We start from the raw sequence: 22,578 nt of genomic DNA, 5'->3' as shown, positions 1-22,578 counted from the left end.
GGTGTTCAATTTACATTTACTACCAGTTCGCAAGACGTCAAAGGTGTAAAATGGGCAAGATCCTCCTATAACGCGAAGATTTCTCATGTTATATTTCTGTAGTGAGAAATTTTAATGATTTGTCAAGTCCATAATTAGATAGTCGTTTGCACCTGTTTTAATTGTGTTGTTACAAAATTAAAATAAATAACTTATAAATTGAAATTAAACAATTTTTTAACTGGATTAAAGCTATTTGTATTATTATAAACTTATAATTATTTTACATAATTTTAAATTAGCTTTAAATAGCTTTAATCCAGATAAAAAATTGTTTCCTTTCAATGTGTAAAAGCTATGTTTACCAAAGACAAAACTTATAAATTTGTTGTCATAGTTTATGAACTGTTAAAAAAACGGTTTTAAAGAGAATACTCCTACCATGCGTTTTCCTATAAAGCGCTCCGGTCTACCACATCATAGGACGAGACTGTATACACCAAATAAAAAGCATTTAAACATTTTAATAAATTATTTTTTATAATAAAATTTTTGGATACCTTAATGTGACCAGTTCGACTAACAATTCTGTGAATCTCTATCGCTATTTAACGCATAGAACCACCTAGTATTTAATAATATTAGTATTTAAAATAACATAAGTAAAATGGCCTCTGCACACTAAAACTGGACCAGTGGCACTAAATCATTCAAGTAACTGTTAACTATTAATAAACAACTCTGATTGACATAATTTGACTGATTTAGTTTCAAAATCATCATTCCTCTTCTTGTACGCAGCTGAGTATCTTGAAGTCACTTCCAAAAAGCTCTCCATCACCCAGGGTTTGAGGTAATGGCTGGTTCAAGGTCTCAGGTAGAAATAGTGATGTGAAACCAGCGGCTATACTTAGTACACCAATGATGAGCAATGGTAAAGCCTTGAAGATCACTGCCTGAAAATTTAAAAAATTTTCCAAGTAGCCAAAAGACCATAACACATAATAAATATTAAATTTGCTTTATTATTATTTAAATCAATAAAAAAAAGAGAGGGCTCTCTAGAAAATTGAGGATAGAAGATATAGATGGGTTAGCAGGATGCAAACAGAGAAAGAAAGCTATGATAGAGAAATTTGGATAAAGGAAAAGGCCTATACCAGTGAAGGGGTTCTGATCAACGGTACTGAAGGAAATTAAGATAATGAATAAGATGAAAACAAAGTATATATCAAATTAAAATTTTTTTGTAAAGATTTGAAGTAAATAATTGCCTTCATTATTATTTTTATAAATTAATGAAATCTTTAGAACTTACCAAGTATACAATATACGGGCAGGCCAGTAGACCAACACCAGCAATGAAAGACGAGGCACCCATTGCTTGAGCTCTCAAAACAGTGGGCAAAAGCTCCCCAATTTGAACATAGAATACAGCAAAGCATGCCGCAGCAGATAGTCTACCCAGCATCGCAAGGGACACCGTTACCCATGGTAAATCTATAAAAAAACTTAGAGTCATAACTTCTTCAGATATAATACAAGTTATATCTTTCTCGGCTATCATTTGATTGAGATTCAAACTTTTAGGTACTAATACTATTTAATGAATGTTAGCATATATTTTGTATTTACATTACCCCACATTACAAAACAAAAACACCAAACATAAAAGTCCCCAAGTACATACCCTCGCTTGCTATATCATCACACATCATAGCCGAATTAGGTATCACGTATTTGTTAATTTGTATTGATATTTTCTTTTCGTAATTGTTTAAACTTTTTTGTATAAAGTATTATGTTTTCCATCTTTGTGTATATGATTAGCATAATTGATTCTGTTGTGTATTGTTATGGTAATTTATGTTAGCTGATTGATTTCGATATAAATAAATAAACCGAATCGGAAAATTTCTCTGTTAGAGAACTTGTCAACTTCAAATTGTTTATGAAGTGTCAACGTCAATTTGTTGTTTCATTCCAATGTATTTGATCTACGTTCTATGATCACACTTCTTCAAATCATATGTTGTATCTTTAATTAAATTAGAAGAAATAGAAATATACCTTCAGGAACTAATCCGCAGCAAACGCAAGCGATTCCTCCAATTGTAGCGAAACTAAAAAATACCCATCGTCTTCCATACCTTTCGATACAACGCCAAGCTATAAAATATGATGGTAGCTCTACTGCACCACCTGAAATTATTTAGTTTTATAAGATATGCTTAAATCATGAGTTTATTTATCATTACAATGAATGTATTTTATTTACATGAGAAACTTAATATGTATATACGAGCTTTTACACATTGAAAGAAAACCCTTTTTTTCAATTATATAAAATAATTATAATTTTATAATAATACGTAGCTTCAATCCGGTAAAAAGAGTTTTCTTTTAATACACGTCGCCATATATAAATATTTATTATTAACAAAAATACACTTCACCTCTACTGAAGTCTACATTTTAGATTCCCGAATACTACAGACGACTTGTTACTTTAAGATTGATTTTGGTTTTTGTCTAAATTCTTATTTTTACCTCGTAAAAGTCTTGTCAGTGGTTAGAGCAGTGGTGCCCTAGTGGCGAAGCGTGCTTCAGCGTGCGACTCTCATCCCTGAGGTCGTAGGTTCGATCCCAGCTGTGCACCAATGGACTTTCTATGTGCGCATTTAACATTCGCTCGAACGGTAAAGATAAACATCGCGAGGAAACCCGCTTGCCCTAGACCCAAAAAGTGGACGGCCTGTGTTAAGCACAGGAGGCTTATTCTAAACTTCCCTATTATATTGACAAATGATCACGAAATAGATAAAAATGTAATAAAAAGTTGTAGCGTTTTTGTTTATGTTATTTTTTCATTATTAAGAGTGTGGTCGCCCACTATACAAAAATGTCCTGATGTGGGGACCAGCGTCTGTAAAATAATGCAAATGCAGGGTTTAATTAATAAAATATGCATTACTTTATTTATTTAAGCAAGCAAGCCTATACGCACGGGCCCACTGATTTGGCAGACTTGAATAATGCTAGCGAAACAGTAAAAAATGATTCTAGCTCTAGTTTCAACGCAATAATAAATAATGAATAGTTATAATACTTTAAAAATCAGAACCTTCAGTACTCACCAATAAAAAATGCTAAGTAGTCATCAACACCCAAATTCGGAGTATTATAGCTTAAGCTATTATAAGCTACACCAACAGCTACCCAATTGAAGGTAAGAATCAAGAATTTCTTCCTTATATTCGGATATCTGAATATATCCAAAAGCGAGGCTTCACAATCCCCTTCGGAATTCTGATCGTCCATTTTCTCATCATGAGTCTCAAAATCGTCATCTTCTATACTTATTAGTCTGTTTACTATTTGTATAGATTTTCGTCTTAAAGTATGCATTTGTAATATTATGCTATTTTCATTATTTGATGTTTGAGATTCACTTCCGTCGTCATTTTTACTATCGTTGGTATTTAATAATGAATTTTCGTTTAGTTCTTCATTGATTTCGGCTATTCTTCTTAAATCTGGTTTGAATGATGGCATATTGCTAATTCTTCTTTCAATGTATTCATCTCGGAGTGATGTTCTTCTGATTTTCGGTATTCGACCGTTGGATAGTTCGAGATCATCTTCTTCTTTTATTGTTTTCTAAAATTAAAAGTTATATAGTTGACAGTGATAAAGCGTTTTATAAGGTTACACAAAATTTGCCCTATACTAACTTAAACGGTTATTGGATTTTTCGATTACGATGAATTTTGGTAATGAGGTACTAGATAAATTAATTAAATAAGATTGTAATAAATAAATTAAATGTTATTGCTTGTTGTGGGACTGTCCCAAAAATATGGTGAGGGGGTCGATGGCTGGCCATGCGTCATATTCGTAAACGGGTGCTACTTGGGGTGACTGGTCGTATTTGAATTCATGTATGCGGTGATGTTAGTTATTTCGACTATGTATTTGCGTGTTGTTCCCACGAGAATGTGAGAGCGTGCTCCTATTTCACCGCTCCTCCTGCTGATAGTGGAAAATCTTTGTTTTTAATTTATTGTATAATTATTAATTACTAGAGATGTCATGTAGAACATGGTGTAATTATTGCAGCTGACAAACATTGTGTAAAATAAAAAACTTGGCAATTAAAAAGATTGTCGAACAGTTTTTTGCCATTCTCTTTCGTTCTACGCTTAATTTAGAAAATAGCAGTAAATGTAAAATTAGAAGCATTTTATATGCAGGTATATCTTTGATAATATTCTTTTTGACGGTCATAAGTGTACATAGTGAATGAATGAATGAATGTTTAATTTGATTTGATAAATTAAAAAAAAAACAATTATTTGGGCTTCGCCTCTAAGTGTATGGTGTTTTGTACATGGCCTTTTCGCTTGATTCATACTGAGATTAGAGATGAGCAACTTCGCTATATCTTCGCTGTATGTTCAATTTAAATAGTTGGATTTTTATTTACTACTAGCTGACTCGTCAAACGCAGTTTTGCCATGTATATTATTTCCAGAAAACATGTTTTTGGTCAATAAAAATAACCTATCTACTATAATAATAAAAAAGGGGTAGATCTTAGAGGGGTTACATTGGATGTATGTATCCAAAAAAAAATTTTCATCACTTCCCCATCCATTCCCCAATCACTTAGGGGTTTAAAAGATAGATAGTGGCCGATTCTCAGACTTACTGAATATGCATAAAAAATTCATAAGCATCGGTTGAGCTGTTTCGGAGTAGTATGGGAACGACATTAGACAAGCTATTGTATATATTTTATTCATGCTCCAAGTGTTAATTACGCAACTCACGGCCTATCGACGTGTTATTCCATACCCAATATATGCTAATAGTTAGATTTGTGAAGTACGTCAGGAGGCAAAACGGTCAAACGAAGACTTCTCACGTACACTGTCTCAAGAAGTTTATGATTGTGTTTTAGAGATTTTTTTTAAATGCTAGTTTATAAATAAAACATAATCGTAGTAATGGTCTTACGTGTAACTCCAATAAGAAACCTCTAGGCAGAGTGATTCCGTTTCTCTTAGCAATTCTGATTAAGACCTTCTCAGCATCAGCGATTCTTCCTCTTCCAACCAACCATCTAGGTGATTCTGGCAGAATAAATACGTATCTGAAACATCAGTTTCATCTACTTTTTACGGCTTACACGAACCAACTTGAGAAGGGACTAATTTGCATTAATATAAAACAAAATTTTAGTAGGGTGTCTAATAAAATAAACTTAAAACCTGTACCTCCACATCTGGCACAGGCGTCGATGACAGGTGCTTAGTGTCGGAATTTATTTAATTTTCGCATTAGACATGTTAAAATGAGGAAAATCAGATACTTATGTAAATATGTTAAGGATTCGAGTCATTTACACGTGTGAGAATGACACGAGAACTTTAGAAGGCGCAGCACACAACTCACGAGGTGATTCTGTATTGAGGAAGTCGCATGTCTCCACCAAGCATCCGCGGATGTACAATGTAAATACGTAATTATGTAGGAATAAAGAAAATAATAATAATAGCAGATAATTAAAACAGCAAGGTCTGAAACGTCTTGAAAGGTCCCGCTCCGCGGTCGAAGTTGGTGAAAATGTCCAGAGTTATTTTTCATCACACTTAGAATTTCACTTTGTACCTATCACCTTAACATTGTAAACTAATTATAATATTATCGTAATGAATGTCGACGATTCAGTGGACGGAGTGTTTTCATATAAAAAGCTTTTACAATTTATTAGATAATTTTGAAAATTCAACGTTGCGAGTGTTTTAATCAGTGGAGGTCATTGTGAGACTTATGAGGAGCTTAAATCCGTTAAAGAATATTTAATAGTAATAATTAATTTTATTTTAAAATAACATACCCGAATAATAGTAGAAATGGTAGGCTCGTAGCTAGTGATAAGTAGAACCAGTCACGAAGTACAAACGCTAGAAGAGCAAGCAAGCACATACCACTTGCAAACAGCATGCCGACAACGATTCCTGAAAAACATAGGCTTTCATAAATAATATAAGAGAAAGATGCTAATCTTTCTCTTATATTATTTATAGAAGGCGCTCAAGAAGAAAAGATAAAACTTTATTATACATATATAATAAAAAAGACGATATTTATCTAAAAGGATTCACTGTGTCGTAGCCAATCTAAAACTACTGTTGCACCGTTTCAGCATAGGAGAGGTTGAGAAGATGTTGTTTTATAAAGAATAAAGTTTTGAATCGGTAGTAAAAGTTTTGTTTTTAAGAAATTGGTCAAGGAAAGGGCGTCTGAAAGAGAAAAAGCGTTGGGCGAAGAAAGCGAATTTTTTGGTAGCTTATATGTAGGTTTGCGTTGTGTGTTTGTTTTCACAATCTCCATTTGTATCTTTTTACACGGGGAAATGCTTTGGGCGCTACCGCGGCGCGACTGCTTAGTGCGGGAGGGTTATGTGGGACTCGCTATTGTGCATACCCACTAAAACCCCAAGCTGCCACCAAAAATCGCCTTAGGCGGGATGCCGTAACAGCAGACCCTTATCCGCTTCCCGACAGGTGATGCGGCGGTTGCGTCCGCCTCACCACGCCCATTGTTGGTTTGTGAAGACACTTTTTTTTTTTTTTTTTATAAAATAGGGGGCAAACGGGCAGGAGGCTCACCTGATGTTAAGTGATACCGCCGCCCATGGACACTCTCAATGCCAGAGGGCTCGCGAGTGCGTTGCCGGCCTTTTAAGAATTTGTACGCTCTTTTCTTGAAGGACCCTAAGTCGAATTGGTTCGGAAATACTTCAGTGGGCAGCTGGTTCCACATAGCGGTGGTGCGCGGCAAAAATTGCCTTGAGAAACGCTCAGTCGTGGAACGTCGGACGTCGAGGTGATACGGGTGGAATTGGTACTTGGTACTTGGTACAGATACTTGAAGTATCCTTTACAGACGATACGAAGCGATACGCTTTTATTTAAATAGCTAGGGGAGATCCAGTCCAGTACTTGCAGTGATGGAAGGAACCCCATCCCTTAAGTCTACAAATTTCCATTATCGATTGTCTATGTGTTAAAAGTTTTGTTTCATTGAACAATTTTGATGTTATGTAACGAAAAGGTTTCATATAGGATATTTTACGAAAGTGCGCAATTTTCAGTTGTGGCAGCCACTTTTTTCGTCAGTAACTTATTACAGAGCTTTTTAACTTTTGACAGTAATGTGAAGTGGTGCAGACCCAATTAGAGACTTACACAGGTTGTGCCTAATAAACCACATTAACCCCTTCCGTGGACTACATTGACCACATCATTATAAACTGACAAAATAGTTATTAAAAACAATAGAAGTTGAGTCGACTTTGTACTCACAAAGTATAAAGAGATTTCACTACCTTCAAAAGTTGAGAATATTTAGTTATTCAAAATCAAATACAGCAATTGATTCTATATACATAATCGTAATAATAAATATTATAAAATATTTTATATAATATAATTTCGTTTAAAGATGGATGGGTATATTGGTGAAAGTTTTTAGTTTCAGTTTTATAAATATATGTAAACTTATTCTTACATAGTATATTGAATTGTATGTCCTACAGTTTCAGCTATCTCTAATAATAATGTATATAATAATAATCTATTAGTAACTATCCCCAGTTGGCACTATTTTTAAGGTCATTAAGAAAATATACATATCAGAAAATTTTATGTTATGATTGAGTCAAGTGACCGAGGATATTGATTGTCGCTTTAGTTAATCGAAATTCTTCTTAAACTTTTAAGAATTTAATTTGTTTATTTATTATTTAATAGTTTTATAATTTGGACAAATAAAAGTTATATTATTACGACCAATCAGAGCAGAGCAAATGACTTGAGTGGGTTGAGTCCATCTTGACTTTTCTCGTACGGAGAACGCGGGACAGTTACTATTCAGAACATTGTAGTGATGAGACGTTAGATTATAGAGAGATAGAAGTTCTCGTTATAAACTGATGCCCACTAAAGCTAGCTGACCACGATGGCATCTGACATACTAATATTATGCAGTAAATTTTGAAATATGTTCATATACAACTTACCAGCATTTGTTCTTTGTGCTGGCGGCATTAATTCTAAAGCAAGTATGAATGGTAACTGGTATAACGCTGGAAAGAATAATCCACAGAATATCCTCAACACAACATAGATCCAGTAATTTCCAGGGAATGAAGTGGAGATTGATAGAGGCACTTGGAGAAGAATCATTAGCAGGATTGTGGGGCGTCTGCCATATCTGAAAAATTTAATAGTCTCTTGAGAAACCAGTGGTGCTACAACCCTTGGTGGCCTTTCGTGATATCTTTTTATCTTATAGGCAAGTGGATCAGCCCTTCGTCCTCGACAATTTGCACAGCCTGGGGTTCCAAGCAACCACTGCTGTGAGCCAGTGACGAGAGCGCTCTTGCCATTAGACTAACACTGTTCTTGTTTGTCTTTTAAGAAAAGAGCGTACAAATTTTAAAAAAAAAGTGAAAGATCTTTATATAGGGCAGTGTTGGCCTAGTGTTTTCAGCGTGTGCGACCACGACCTCAGCTGGATGAGAGTCATCAGTATGAGATCGTAGGTACGAACCCTGGCTGCACCTATGAACTTTCCGTCTCCATGCGCATTAACAGTCGCACGTACGTTGAACGAAAACATTGTGAGGAAACCTAGACCTACCTTAACCATAACTTGCATATTAGAAAAGCTGTATGATTTCGAAACAGATATTGTTTATTTTTACTTTATTTCAGAGCAGCGATCTTAGGCCTCTTTCAATAGAATTCTTGTATATAACTTAGTACAGTCGTTATGGACACATTAATGATATAAAGTATATAAAACTACTACCTGTCCGACATCCATCCAAAAAATAGATTTCCGAAGATAGATCCGACCCAAAATAAAGCATTGCTGGTGCGTGGTAACCAGTCAGCATCGCACACCAATAAGTACTGAAAATTTAAGACAATATATCAAGTGAAGTTTTAAATTGGATAGCCCAGTTTTGTTCGAGTAATCTAACATTAGTTTACTACTATATGTTAGTTAATAATGAAAAGCGCAAATGTTAGCAATCATCGCAAACTTGAAGCCAAAATGAGCCCATGACATTCTCGTTTCCAATAATGTCCAATAGGTCGACTACACTTAGATTGTTTACAGGTAACATCAGTGTCACTTACGAAGTAGCAGATTTTATGATTGTTTGTAATATCTGCAGCCTGTCTATCAAATAATGGAACAGTTACCTGATATATTTTTTGCAGCCTAAAGTTTTTTTTAAGATTACGTTTCTTCACCTACATTAACAAAAGATCAAGTTTGTTTGGGGCCGAATACCACATAGATTTTCTTTCTGATTTGTCTTGGACTTTCTTTCATAGGATATATTTATTAAAAAAACCGGAACGTGGCAACACATCGGAAGAAGACAAGATAACAGCAACCATTTGTAAGATGGTGAAACAATACAGTTTGTGGCATCGCTAAGGAGTTTCATATCTCGTTTAATAGACGAATAAAAAGACCTAAAAGGAAACTGTTACCGTGTTTACACCAGGTACAGCGTGATAATTCAGAACAAAATGGTAATATCTGAAGTAATATTTTTGACTGGAGCAAACGTTGGAACCTTTTAGGAAAATATCTGGAATGACAGTATAAGTATATATTACTTACAAACAATTTGTATTACGTATTAATAAGGGTATGAACTTTGTTTTTGGTTGGTTTGGTTTTGTTTTGAAACCTAATTTTTGGAAAAGATTTTGAATCAAGTCATCAGACATTTCCATCATCCAGAAATTAGAACCTGTTTAGAATTAGAATTAGAAATATGAACCTGGAGGACCCAGTCAGTACCTTGGTAACCAAAGTCCGTTTGTAAAGCTCTGTGCTGAAACTCCATTCGTTCTCGCATTTCTTTGCTTCATTGCTACGAACAGCTAGTATGCCTTCCGTTATAACTGAAGTCTGAAATTTGAAAAAATATTACTAAATTATTTATTTTTCACTGACAACAAATTAAAAAAATATAAACTCTAAAGTTTGCTGTCCCTTGGAAAGGGACATTTGCTTCATCGTCATCAAATTATAGGCCGCTGGTATACCCTAGAAACATCGTTGGAGAATAGAATTGGTATTGACTCTTGGGTTCAAGTCCACAAGCGCTAATTAAAGATTTACGTTGGCACCTGGTACTACTGGCGATCCCAGATCTGGTGCTTTTCTTGCTCAATGAATAAGTATATATTATAATACAGCGAAGAAATGCCAGCATTAAAGGTACATTGACATGGTGACCAATATTAGTTATTTATCAATATTTAGTTATACGTAGGTTTATTAATATATAATAATATTGTAAATTTATTAATATATAATATTGTAAATATTGTATATACTTTTTCGTTTATAATATTTTTTATAAATCTATATTTTTTGCTACTAATTTTTAATTAGTTCTATAAAAAAGTAAGAAAAAAAATATTCTACTGGCAATAACTTATAGTCCGTAAAAATATGTAATTTATGTATAAACTTTAGGATAATATAAATTATTCTTTTATTTATTTTACTAATATAGTAAAATTATAATATGTTACATTAGAAAACCACTGTGGTTTGTAAAACTGTAACCATAGCAATCAACCTTTGTTAAGGACGCAATAAGCATATAAAAGTAGTTTTGGCTATTTATATATCGTTAAGCTACATAATAACTAAAGTTATCTTTCATCTCTTTTTGACAAATCGTGCTTATGAAAGACCTCTGAATTTGGTGTATTGTGTTTATGGCGACCCCCGACAGAGCCTGTGTGGTAAACCTATCATGCGCGTCTTTCTTTACGCATCTTCATATTTTTACGTATTTATTTTATTATTTGTTTATTTTGACCGAATACAATGTTCATATACGTAGATTATATTTTCATGATTCGGTAATATCAGTTCAATTGAATTAAAGACAGATAAACAAAGTAAAATGAAACAGGACGTGTACAATAAGCGAATATACTTATAGATATTTCGCTAATGTAACAAAAATTATTTAGGTGGCTTCCACCTTTATCAGGGCTGTCTTAATCGAGGCCCTTGGGCACGCACATAATTTGGGGCCTATTTGGAAAGTAAAAAAGCTAATTATAATAAAAAAAACTGTACTAAGTATGACCATTTTTTAACAGATAATAATCAATTGTAATAAAATGAAGTATGATACCATAATGATATAAGTATGCTGCTACCTTTTTTTTCGGGGATACCCCCAGCCATAGACATTGTTGAAATGTGTGTTAGGCATTGTTTAAAGTGATTGAATGAGATCGCTTCCGAATACCTTCTGATAAGATTACTGGTTTGTGAAAAAAGTGTAATGTGCCCGAGAAAAATGTTTTGAGAATAAATGTGTGAGGGAAATTGTCGGTCCTTCGGGGCCCCCTGAGAACGGGTCCCTGGGCACGGGCTCCGTGTGCCCATGGACGGTATTGACCTTAATGTTTTGGCGCCTGTTTACGGGGCATACTTCGCATAGGGGCTGCGTGGCCCTGCCTCTGGAGGAGGAAGCGTTGGCCGAAGACAGTGCGTCTTTTGGGTAGCTTATATGTTTGTGTTGTATATGTGGTGTGATCAGAACCATCTATGTCTTGCTTGTCATTTTTATTCGTATTTTTAATACTTACGTAGAAATGAGCGAGCCACACAGCTCGCATGAGCAATGGCAGATGGACAAAGTGATAAGAAAGGAAAGGACCACCAGGAAAAGTAAAAAGTGATCGCATTCTTGCACGCAAACAACTTCGTTTTTGATGTTAAGTGATACTGAGGCAGTATCATAGAAACTTTCAATGCCAGTGGGCTCGCGAATGTGTTGCCGGCCTTTTAATAATTGGTACGCTCTTTTCTTGAAGATTAGGAGGCCCAAGATAGACAGAGACCGATCCAGTGGGAGGAGGCCTATACTCTGTAAGATTTTATTGGAAAAATAATATCAATTATAATTTATGTACGAAATTGTATGTGTGTGTATCTTTTGTAAATATTGATGATTGTTTCAAGGAATAAGTGATGCTTAATTATTATTATCAATTATATTATAAAATATAGTTCAAAACCCTTACAGATACGTTGAATTGAAAACTTTCGTTCGTGTTAACTTGCTGGGACCTGAAACAACATCTCAAAATTAATCAAGTACTACAATTAGATTCATAACTACTTTAATAGTATCTATGCCTTCCAGACAAAACAATTTTCCTCAAATCGAACCCTAAACTTCCGTAGTAGACTAACAAAACATTTATGAATAACCACTGGTTTTTAAACAAAAATATAACATTCCTTATTTACAGTATCCTAAAAATAAATTAACTGATTTTTGTTTATCGTTCTGTAATTAAGGCCAAAAAGTTCAAAACAATGTTTTGGTAATCTGCCAAATAACATTAATTGTGGAAATAATTGATTTTACTGATCATATGCTAATAAATAATCCAGACTTAGTAGTACTGTCTTAATTTGTATAGCAATATATCAGAAATTATCGTTTAACGTGACTCGTGGACACATTGAAAAACATCGGAATACATAGAAAAAAAAATCTAAAACGTTCATTGGTCCTTTTACAAATTCTAGCATTATAATGTCACATGGCAGAACAATGTTGGCCTAAGACTTCAGCGTGCGACAATTATCCTTGAGGTCGCAAGTACGATCCCCGGCTGTGCACCAATGGACTTTCTATGTGCGCATATAACATTCGCTCGAACGGTGAAGGGAAACTTCGTGAGGAAACTGAAAAATCGGAAAAATCGGTGGCGTGTAAGGCACAGGAGGCAGATCACCTACTTGCTTTGATTGACAAATGTCAATGTCATTGATGACATCATTAAACAGATGCAGAGATCTCAGGCTCGGCCCTACTTTATTTTGTAAAATGATACTTGAAGGATCTACACGACCTCCAGGTGTCCGATTGTCAAGCGCTTACAAAGAGTGCTTTCTCTAATTTCGGAGACCAAAGGTCATTTTGGGTTACAGTTAAGATTTCTACTTTTTATATACTGTAAGCTTCAATAAATAAAATAATAATATGTCAAACTTATTAGAAACATTAGAACTGTTGTAGTCTGAACGTCTTGTAATATTAATTATGTGATATATTTAGATTTATTAAAAGCAGGAATCACTATAATTGAAATCTTTCAATTAAACTCTGCCTGACAAATTGTGACAAACTCTGTTAAAAAGAGACAAATACATAAGTCAAAAAGGCGCAAATAGACTTATAAATTTGCGTAAATTGAGTTATTTGATAGTTAAAAAATGCAATGTATTAACCGTAAAAGTTAAACAATAAACTTATATAATAAATAAAACTAGAAAATATCTATTAAACCTTTCTAAATAGTCAAAGAACTGTCTCGAATCGACGCTGTGAGCTCTGCAGCTGTCAAAGATACCGTCCACTTCTGGTACGGTCAAGTTTCGGTAGAGCTCATCGTCCAGAAATCTCAACTCCGGAGGAGGAGCGCACCAGTGTCCAGGAGTCGCGTTTGTAAATACCTGTAATATATGATTGACCTTTGATTGACATTAAATATATTCTATATCTTTTTTTAAACTCAATGAAAATGCGCTTACGCAGGCCCTAGGTCCTGCTGCATGGCTAGCCATGGATGTCGAGCTTGTCGCGGGGACTGTGGGACTGGGTTTACACTCAAAGCTCTCTACTATTCAGAGGGGCTAGCGAGACCCCACCAACTAAAAAAACACCTCAAACCTTCACACGCCCTTAGATGGACCCTCGGGTTTCACCAGGCATTCTACTCTAGGATCTCAATCACGACCTTCGGTTCCGACTTCCGAGCTACTCGAGACTGAGACCCCAGTCTTGAACCTTCTTATATATTCTTAACCTAGCGTTAGTTGACTTGTCTGGCTGTCTAAGTCGTCTGCTTGGGCACATGATGTTAAATACTGTCTTATGTTGAAACGCATACAGAAGAAGATTATACCTTTATTATAGACCATATGGCTGTACCCCTACTATCCCTGAATGTACCAAAAAAATGATGGTGGGGTACTAAAAACAGAAACAAGATGGATCTCACAGTTGGCACATCGACTTGAAGTCTTGCGAGGGGTGCTAAGCAACCCAAATGTTCTCCAAGAACTCGGTTTCTTTGTACCTTGGGGATATGTGAGATGGCGAAGGCCAAGGTTATTTGCAATACCAAGGACCAGAGCTAGTGTGTTGCACAGATCCCCGAAAGAATAAACAAAAGACGATGCACTTACTAAATGCGGACACTATCGACATTTCTATATTTGCTTGCCAGCCCTGTGCCAGCAAAGTCGTAAATCACTATTACGACTGTTTTAATGTTTTCTCATTTGAGTTCCTTCGGTGATGTATTGTAACTGTATTTATTTACAGAATGCAGCCTAATAATCATAAAAGTTATTCTAGGCTATTCGTCAGTAAATACGTTTAAACAGTGAAACAATTGTGAACGCTATTGCTCTTCAGTCTAATTAGATAAATTATTGTAATGAAGTTTAACGCATTAACTATTAACATTAAATACATAACAAAAATGTTAAAATTGTCGAATAGGAAAAAAAATATTAATTTGATAGTAATAATCCCTTATTTTATTTTTCCCAGGCTTAGTACGATAAAAATCCTATATGTATTTCGTAAATAAATTAGTATTATTTATTTAATATAATTCATTAATAATTGGCTGCACATTAAGGCATAAGCAACGACTTATCGGTCTTCGTTTTAAAATAAAATAACTTTTAGACATGATATTTTTTTTTCAAAAGTACAAAAAAGGCTGGCAACACACTCGCGAGCCCACTGGCATTGAGAGTTTTCATGGGCGGCGGTATCACTTAACATCAGGCGAGCCTCCTGCCCGTTTGCCTTCTGTTCTATAAAAACAAAAAATATATATCGAAATATTGTATATACATTTTCAAATACTTAGGACCTCTGCATAGTAGCCTATCAGGCATGTGATAAGGCAGGTCTGTGGCCGAGAAGCTAGATAGCAGGGGAGTCTCAAATTCTGTTCCTAAAAAGGAACTTTATTTGTATAAAAGACTCCGGAAATTATCATGATATTTATGATCTCGTCGGAGCCTGCTACCCCTTGTGCTAATTGGAAGCTAGCGTCATAGTATTACTATCAAAATCGATCTTAGAATAACAACAAGTGTTATCTATTAACCATATTACTTTGTATGAAAATGCAAAATATTAATTAACATAAACCGGTCATGCACGTACTAGTTCAACTAATGTTATGCAAATTTTTATTCTACGCGCTCGAACCTGATTATATTTTCATGATTTATTAGCTATTTGACAATTTCCACGGTACAGGTTTAATAATAATAATAAGTACCGTTTTTCACTAAACAAATACATAAAAAATAAATAAATCACTGGCTCTACAACCTTTTTAGGTGTGGGCCTCAGATTTTACAGAAATCATGGTTCATGATCATTCGTCACTCTAATAGGCGAGAAGGTGATCGGCCTCCTGTGACACTCCGTCGACTTTGGGTCTAAGACAAGCCGGTTTTCTGACGATGTCATCTTTAGAGCGTATGTTAAATGCGCACATAGATAGAAAGTCCATTGGTCGCCGCGGATCGAATCTACGACCTCAAGGATGAGAGTCTCACGATGAAGCCACAAGGCCAACACCGCTCTTGCATGTCCCATGTACATGATTACATTACATACATTACATATACATAATTTTAACCTACGTGACATAATTTTGACATATATTTAAACTATATTTTTATAGCACACTACATATCAGCTGCCAGTTGGTCAGGTAGTCTTCCAACAAAGGCCACCCACCTCCTCCCTTGTTTCCACCCTCGTCTCCCCATCTCTTTATTTGACGGCTTCTTTCCAGCTCTCTGGAATACCATTCTATGCCGGCTTTCGTCATTTTTCTGTCTTCGACCTCATGATATGCCCAATTTGAGTCCATTTAACTTTCCTAATTTTCTTAATACATCCCATTCCTTACTTTTGTGGTCTTCCTGTCCCGCCTCCGTACGTTCAACATACTCCGTTCCAGGTCCAGTTGACGAACTGTAATTCCAGATTGTTTTTGCTAGTATATAGGTAGCTTACATGATTCTTTAAATAACTATAATATTATTAACAAATATAGCTATTCGTTACGCCTGTATTACATACGTCTCCGGTCTCGCGCGGGCAACCGTGACTCGTAATCCTTGGAGATATACCTAAACGTTCTTCATGAATCATTCTATGTTTATTTTTAAAGAACAGGGCAAAAGGGTGGGAGGCTCACCTGATGTAAAGTGATACCTCCGCCCATGGTCACTAAATGCCAGAGGCCTGGCGACTGCGTTGCCAGCCTTTTAGTAATTGGTACACTCTTTTCTTGAAGGACCCTAAGATGGTTCGGAAATACTTTAAGGGGCTGCTGCACCACATCGTGGTGGTAGCTGGTTTTTTCTTGAACTGCAAATCCGACACGAAGAATTTATTTTATATGTTAATAAATATATCACAAATTACATGGCTTTTAGGACCAACGGGAAGCAGGAGAAGAGGGCCCCAAAAAGGTTGATAGAAGAAATAGAAGCGGTTCTAGCGGTTCGCCGGAAGCGAAAGAAGAAAACAAAAGCAATGGACAAAGATATTTGGAAAAGGCTGGAGAAGGCCTTTACCCGTAAAGGGTTTCCGATCTATGGTACTAAACGATGCTAGGATATTAGGATAACAAGAAAAAAAATTGTATATAACAAATCTAAGCTATATTCTACTTTTGTTATCATTGAATATTAAACGGGATTTTATTATATTGGTGAAAGAATTTTCTATCGGTTCGTAAATCCAGATAGAACCCCTCTACAACAAATTTTAAGTCTTTATAATATTAATATAGATACACAAATGTACAGTATTTACAATATACTTATCTAACACAGTAATAATAGTAATTAAAAATTGATGAATAGAAAATTTAAACAAATTTATCTTTGATCCCTGTAGCAGTGTACCCTTAATGATGGAATTTCCTGGTGTATTACGATACGTATTCGTTGAGCGAGGAAAATATATTATACACTACAGGACCCGACAGACGTTGTCCCGTCTAACCAATGAATATTAATTTCGTATTGCTGTAACTAACTACAAAAATATATCAGAAACAAAGTGTATATTATTCTAATGCTTTATGATATACAACATTCTTCATTTGTTTTTCTTGCCGCATTCTGTCAATGTTATGTCAAACGCCATAAGGTTACATCAAGAAAGTTTCTTGAATTACAAAAGGGCTATGCACTGAAAAAACTAATTTGCTATCGTACCAAAAGTCAGGATTACTTAATATCCACTATATTAGTAAGTTAGTTAGTTAAGTATTCTTAAATATTCTAATTTACCGCGCACTTTTTTTTTATTTCATAAGAACCTTTTCATCACAATAACAAAACTTAACAAAAAAAAATCGCAAAATCGGTCCAGCCGTGACCAAGGGATATAGGGATTCATATTTATATAAATAGATTAGTAATTCGTGTAAGTATATTGTTTTATATTTATTTGTTTCCTCTAATTACATTTGGAGACACACTGATTTGCACACAGCTTATATGTGCCGAGCTTTGTTACGTCTTTTATTAAGAATTTAAGTTAAGAATAATTAACTCATTTATATCGCTGTAATAATATTTCTTACCTACAGCAAAATTCTCAAAACAAAGTGTGACGTTACATGAATTACAATCTAGCATATACAATAATTCTGGCTCATAAGTAATATTATGTTTACTTAATTTTCTACACGTTCTATAAGTGTACATTGTGTTACCTATATGAATAAATGATTTTTGACATTGACTTTACAATACTAATAAATAGCTAAAACTAAGGTATTGTTCATTAACAGTCTTCATGTTCATTAACTGTTTCACAATGTACGTATAAGTTCTAGATAAGTTATGACATAATACTTATTGGTAGGATAAACAATATTGCGTTTGCGACCGTCAGACCAAGCCAATGATAAGTTATGAGTCCGGTGAAACGCGAAGTTTCTTATTCGGAACTTTTATCTTACAAACAATGTATGTGTTGCATAGCTATTTGGTACTAAAATGTTTAGACACTATTCGTGTGTCCGAGATAGCGCAGTTGCACTTAACACTTCATTTTATTAATTAGGTTTAGTTCTCTTTACGCGTATTATTCCAGTTGTGGTAAGAAGTTGGATTGTTTCAACATCAAACTTTTAAAAATAAGTTTACTGGGTGCTAATGAGGCGGCCATTTTGATGACTTATATTTATTAATGTCCTTAATAACAAGACGAACATTTACAATGCGACATCTGACCAAATGGGTGTCCAGAACGGCGTAGTAACGTATAGCAAGCTCCCAAGTTTATAACAAAAGAAATTATTGTTTACTCGACAAAATTAATAAAAATTTTGAAAATGTTTTATTACGATGATGACGTCATTAAAGTAGGTACCGCAATACCAATACTAAGAGAAACACTTTTTGAACGGATTGAAGCTATGTATTATTATTAAAAACTTATAATTATTTACACAATTCTAAATTTTAAATTTTTTCCGACGTTTCGCGTGCTTTTCAGCGTGCGCAAAAATAGATTCAACCCGTTCAAAATGTGTTTTTCTTAATGTGTAAAAGCTATGTTAACAAAAGACAATGCTAAATACTAATACTAATTTAATAGTATTTTATAAATAAGATCAACTTTAATTTTAATTTGTACCAGACCTACTGTTATAGGAGTTACACTATCTTAGGAAAATATCCTATTTCACAAATAAACTAATGCCCATGAGCGACTGCATTTTATTCAAAGTGACCCGCTTGCTCGTTTGTTCTTGACCCTTGAAGAACAACTATCAAGTCTCTGGTAAGCGGGTTTCATTTATTAAAAAAATATTTGTCAGTTACCCCGCGAATTCAGCGAGCCGCGATCAAAAATATTGATATTATAAGTTCGACTGCGTATTTGTCTGTGGTATCGTAGCTACTGAACAAATAGACTGTTTATTAACAAATATATTGTTAACAAATTAGTGTGTCATTATATCAAACGTTACGTATTATTTTCAAACACTTGGAACAACTATGTATGCTGGTGTCATTGAAACGCTCTGATGGGTGGATTTAATTTACTTACTTAAATTTTTAAAGTGAAACTTCTTTATCGGCGTGGGAAAAAATACCGTCACATTTTTCGGTTACGCGTCACATTTTCCGTTACGCGTCACATTTTCCGTTACGTGCCATAGTTTTCTTGCCCCTACCTGGTTGATTCGAAGCCATTAATAACAAAAATATATACGCTAATAATGATAGTAATAATTCTATTACAATTAATGAAATTCTGTAATAATCTTAGTAGTATAAGGTAAAATGAAATAATTGTATTATCTGTATTCATGTCTATGATAATAAAAGCCTTTTGTTAAACTTTATCTTATTTTACCAATTTCTGTAAAGTTGCGATTGTTAGATCAGTTTTTGGAAAAATAAGGTCATAAAGAACTTTGATAAATTGATACTTTTCCACTGGACGTGTATTGTACCCAGAACATGATTATTATAAATCATCAAAGCGTCGAATAATAACTGAATAGATAAAAAAACATTTGTTGGACTAAGTTCTTGTCTATTCAGTTTTCTATAAATTATAAGGATAAAAATATAGTTGCAACCATTCCTGAGAGCCCAATTATAACTAGACACAAGTTATTGTCTTTGATAGAAATGAGTTTATTGTCTTTGATAGAAATGAGTTTATTGTCTTTGATAGAAATTAGTTCCTAAATAAATGCTTCAGTGATTTTTTTAAATAACGAACTTGCCATATATTTTACTATTTGCTCAACAAAATGAGCATATAACCTCCTAAGCTAAAATAGTGCGTTTGTATCCTACACTAAGGATTTTCATTTGAAAAATTTATACTGGCTTCAATATCTTGTAAAAATAAATAATTCACAAAAATATTTCCTGCCAGTTCTTCACTTTCGAATCACGCCCATTGTTTGAGAACTGGCAGTAAATGTACACTGCAGTAATTGTGTACGAAATGCGGTAAGTAAATTTTCAAAACACAATGAAAAACTGTTATTCGAATTCCAAATAATATGAAAAAAGATTTTTCTTTATTAATGCTTGCAGCACAGATATATTCTGTCTCAAGTCTTCACGTTGTGCTTTATCCAGCTAATTTCGATTTCCCCCCTTAATAATCAAATTGCCCAATGTAGCGACGGCCCCAAATTGGGAAACACTGGCCTAGATAATGGTGAAAATTGTGTAGATCTCCAGATCTGGATGAGTCTCCATTACAAACAATTGTAATACCTGAGAAAACACCAAAAATGATGTTGGTATAGCTGCCAATCCACATAGCAAATAAAACAGCAAGACGTGCCACCATCCTCGCTTTGTTGCTAAGATGGAAGCCTCATCCAGCTCCCTGGTCCATGATGACATTGTCACCTATTCTGTCTCCACAGTCGCATTTTATCACTTCCACAGACAATTACGAAATAGAAGATTTCGAACACTTTTTTATCGGTTCAGGCCAAGATTTAAAAACTTTTTAAAATAAACACTCAGTTTTTGCGGTCACAATTGGTAAGCGAATTGTGAGAGCGGGTGCGTCGTTACGCTTGTCGTTAAACACTAAAATAGCACGCAATCATGCGCAGATTAATTTAGGCTGACTGTAGCAAAGCCACTAGTCACTTGGTGAATTGCCATATTGATAAGTGACACTTCAAAAGGCCTAAAAATTCTAGCAATTGTTATATAGCTATCATTATAAGTCTCTTGTATACTAAAACAAATGTCACTGTGAATTGTTGTAGTTTTAAACGTAAGAAATTATCAACTAGGTCAAATAACCTTTACAGAGCACTGTTGGGTTGGTCTTGTGTCTTCAGCGTGCGACTTTCATACCTAAGGTTCGATCCATGGCTAACGGAGTTTCTATTTAACATTCGCTCGAACGGCGAAGAAAAACATCGAGAGGAAACCGGCTTAACTCAGACTAAAAAGTCAAGGGCGTGTTACAGGCGGTAATTATTAGGCCTATTAGCTTGACAAATGACAATGACGTGTAGACGTACGTACGTACGTACGTTTATATAACGTTTTTAAATTGCGGGTATTTACATTTTTTTATACTGATATAATTAAATATATGTACTAGCACTCCTTAGAAAGTCATCTCAGTCGTTGATATCATGAAAGAACGATCCGCCAATCAATGACCTTCTCATCATGGACTGCTGCCTTTCTTGATATCTTGTGCTTAATGCAATAGGTCACCGAGATAAGCCTATAGCATAATAAACTACTATGACGAAGAACGCACGAAGCGCACTAATACATCGATCCTGACCCAACCCCGTATACGAACTCGCCTGTCTACCATATGACTATAGTGAATCGTATCTTATTTCGGCCATACAATGCGCAAAGGCGATGAGGGACTTGGAGAAACTGATTGTGATTGCTAACGAAGAAGGCATAAGAACACCGACTACATACACACTGTAAGAGAGGCGCTTTACAAAAACCCGTGGAAACAGATTGTCAGCTCCAGATGTTTCGTTGTTAACCACAACGCCCAGACATGAACTACCCACTGCAGAGAGTAGAATAGACTAAGAACACAGCGTAGAATATTTTATTAAGTTTTTTTACATTTCTACACAATGTAACTGGGCATACTGTTTTTATAAATACCTTTTATCATTATATCTGTCGGAGTGTTACTGTCAGCTGCCACTATCATACGTCACAGAGATTATAGATTAACAACGTCAAAGTCAATTCAGTTCAAAACCGTAATATTTAGTAGTTTAGCAGTTAGTTTTCTCCTACATTTTTTATGGCTCTCCAGGTTGCTATTCAGATCTAACCATAACTAAAGTGCTTGGAAATACAGTATCTTCATGAAACCATAAAACCACAGAACATGATACTACAAGAAGAGTGTGCCTTTTTTCTTGGGGGAAGACTAATTTTATATAATAGGACCTGCAACTGTTTAAGAAAAGAGTATACCCACCATGAACTAGAACAAAAAGATATCCATGGGTTGCGATAACTGCCCTTAATGGTCGTCCTGTTCGTTTTCCTATCCAATAAAAATACATATATTTTTGTATTAGATTTCTCCAGTAGTTCGGTAGTAAGCAGCCTAACCAGAAACATGCTCGTACAAAATTGTTATTTATCATAATTTATCAGACGGTAAACAACAAATCAATAGTTATTAGTATGAATTTGAAAATCAAAATAGTCGTTTTGTGATAATGAATTGGTACTATCATTAACGATACTTTTTTAGATTGTATTTGTCCTGTCTGTCAATTAGTTTGTATTCGTATGTCGTAGGTTCGTCAAGATCCTGGTTTAACTTAGTTTTATTATTACCCGTTTTATAAGTGTACAAAGAGTAGTAGAGCAGTTTTAGCGTAGTGGCTCCAGCGT

At 34.7% G+C, this 22,578-nt stretch overlaps 1 protein-coding gene across 4 annotated transcripts; it reads right to left on the bottom strand.

Annotated features, from left to right (window-relative positions):
• Positions 1-497: 497 nt before the first annotated feature.
• Positions 498-20,801, bottom strand: LOC123714032 (beta-alanine transporter-like). Of its 4 annotated transcripts, none has more exons than XM_045668046.1 (12): positions 20,437-20,801; positions 13,412-13,596; positions 12,135-12,180; positions 9,877-9,987; positions 8,863-8,966; positions 8,069-8,262; positions 5,882-6,002; positions 4,999-5,134; positions 3,117-3,639; positions 2,050-2,181; positions 1,298-1,479; positions 498-935 (listed from the first exon to the last, which is right to left on the bottom strand). In XM_045668046.1, the coding sequence occupies exons 1-12, from the start codon at positions 20,566-20,568 to the stop codon at positions 759-761; spliced, it is 2,043 nt and encodes a 680-aa protein (XP_045524002.1). In that variant the 5' UTR covers positions 20,569-20,801; the 3' UTR covers positions 498-758. The 4 variants fall into 4 exon arrangements, with proteins under 4 accessions (XP_045524002.1, XP_045524003.1, XP_045524004.1 ...); XM_045668047.1 differs by having other exon boundaries at positions 13,412-13,578; positions 20,437-20,796; XM_045668048.1 differs by lacking the exon at positions 20,437-20,801 and adding an exon at positions 13,657-13,975 and having other exon boundaries at positions 13,412-13,578.
• Between the last annotated feature and the right edge of the window lie 1,777 nt (positions 20,802-22,578).

The sequence above is a fragment of the Pieris brassicae genome, chromosome 9 (assembly GCF_905147105.1).
Source record: "Pieris brassicae chromosome 9, ilPieBrab1.1, whole genome shotgun sequence".
Lineage (NCBI taxonomy): Eukaryota > Metazoa > Arthropoda > Insecta > Lepidoptera > Pieridae > Pieris > Pieris brassicae.
This window is presented reverse-complemented; position numbering and strand designations above follow the sequence as displayed.

What these genes read in the sequence shown, in the direction of transcription:
- LOC123714032 (XM_045668046.1), bottom strand. Translation starts at nt 20,568, where the DNA reads ATGTCATCATGGACCAGGGAGCTGGATGAGGCTTCCATCTTAGCAACA. An exon ending in CATTTTTGGTGTTTTCTCAG is followed by an intron (nt 13,597 to 20,436) that starts GTATTACAATTG and finishes TGTCAATCAAAG; the next exon opens with GTCAATCATATATTACAGGT. An exon ending in GTTTTCAATTCAACGTATCT is followed by an intron (nt 9,988 to 12,134) that starts GTAAGGGTTTTG and finishes TTCAAATTTCAG; the next exon opens with ACTTCAGTTATAACGGAAGG.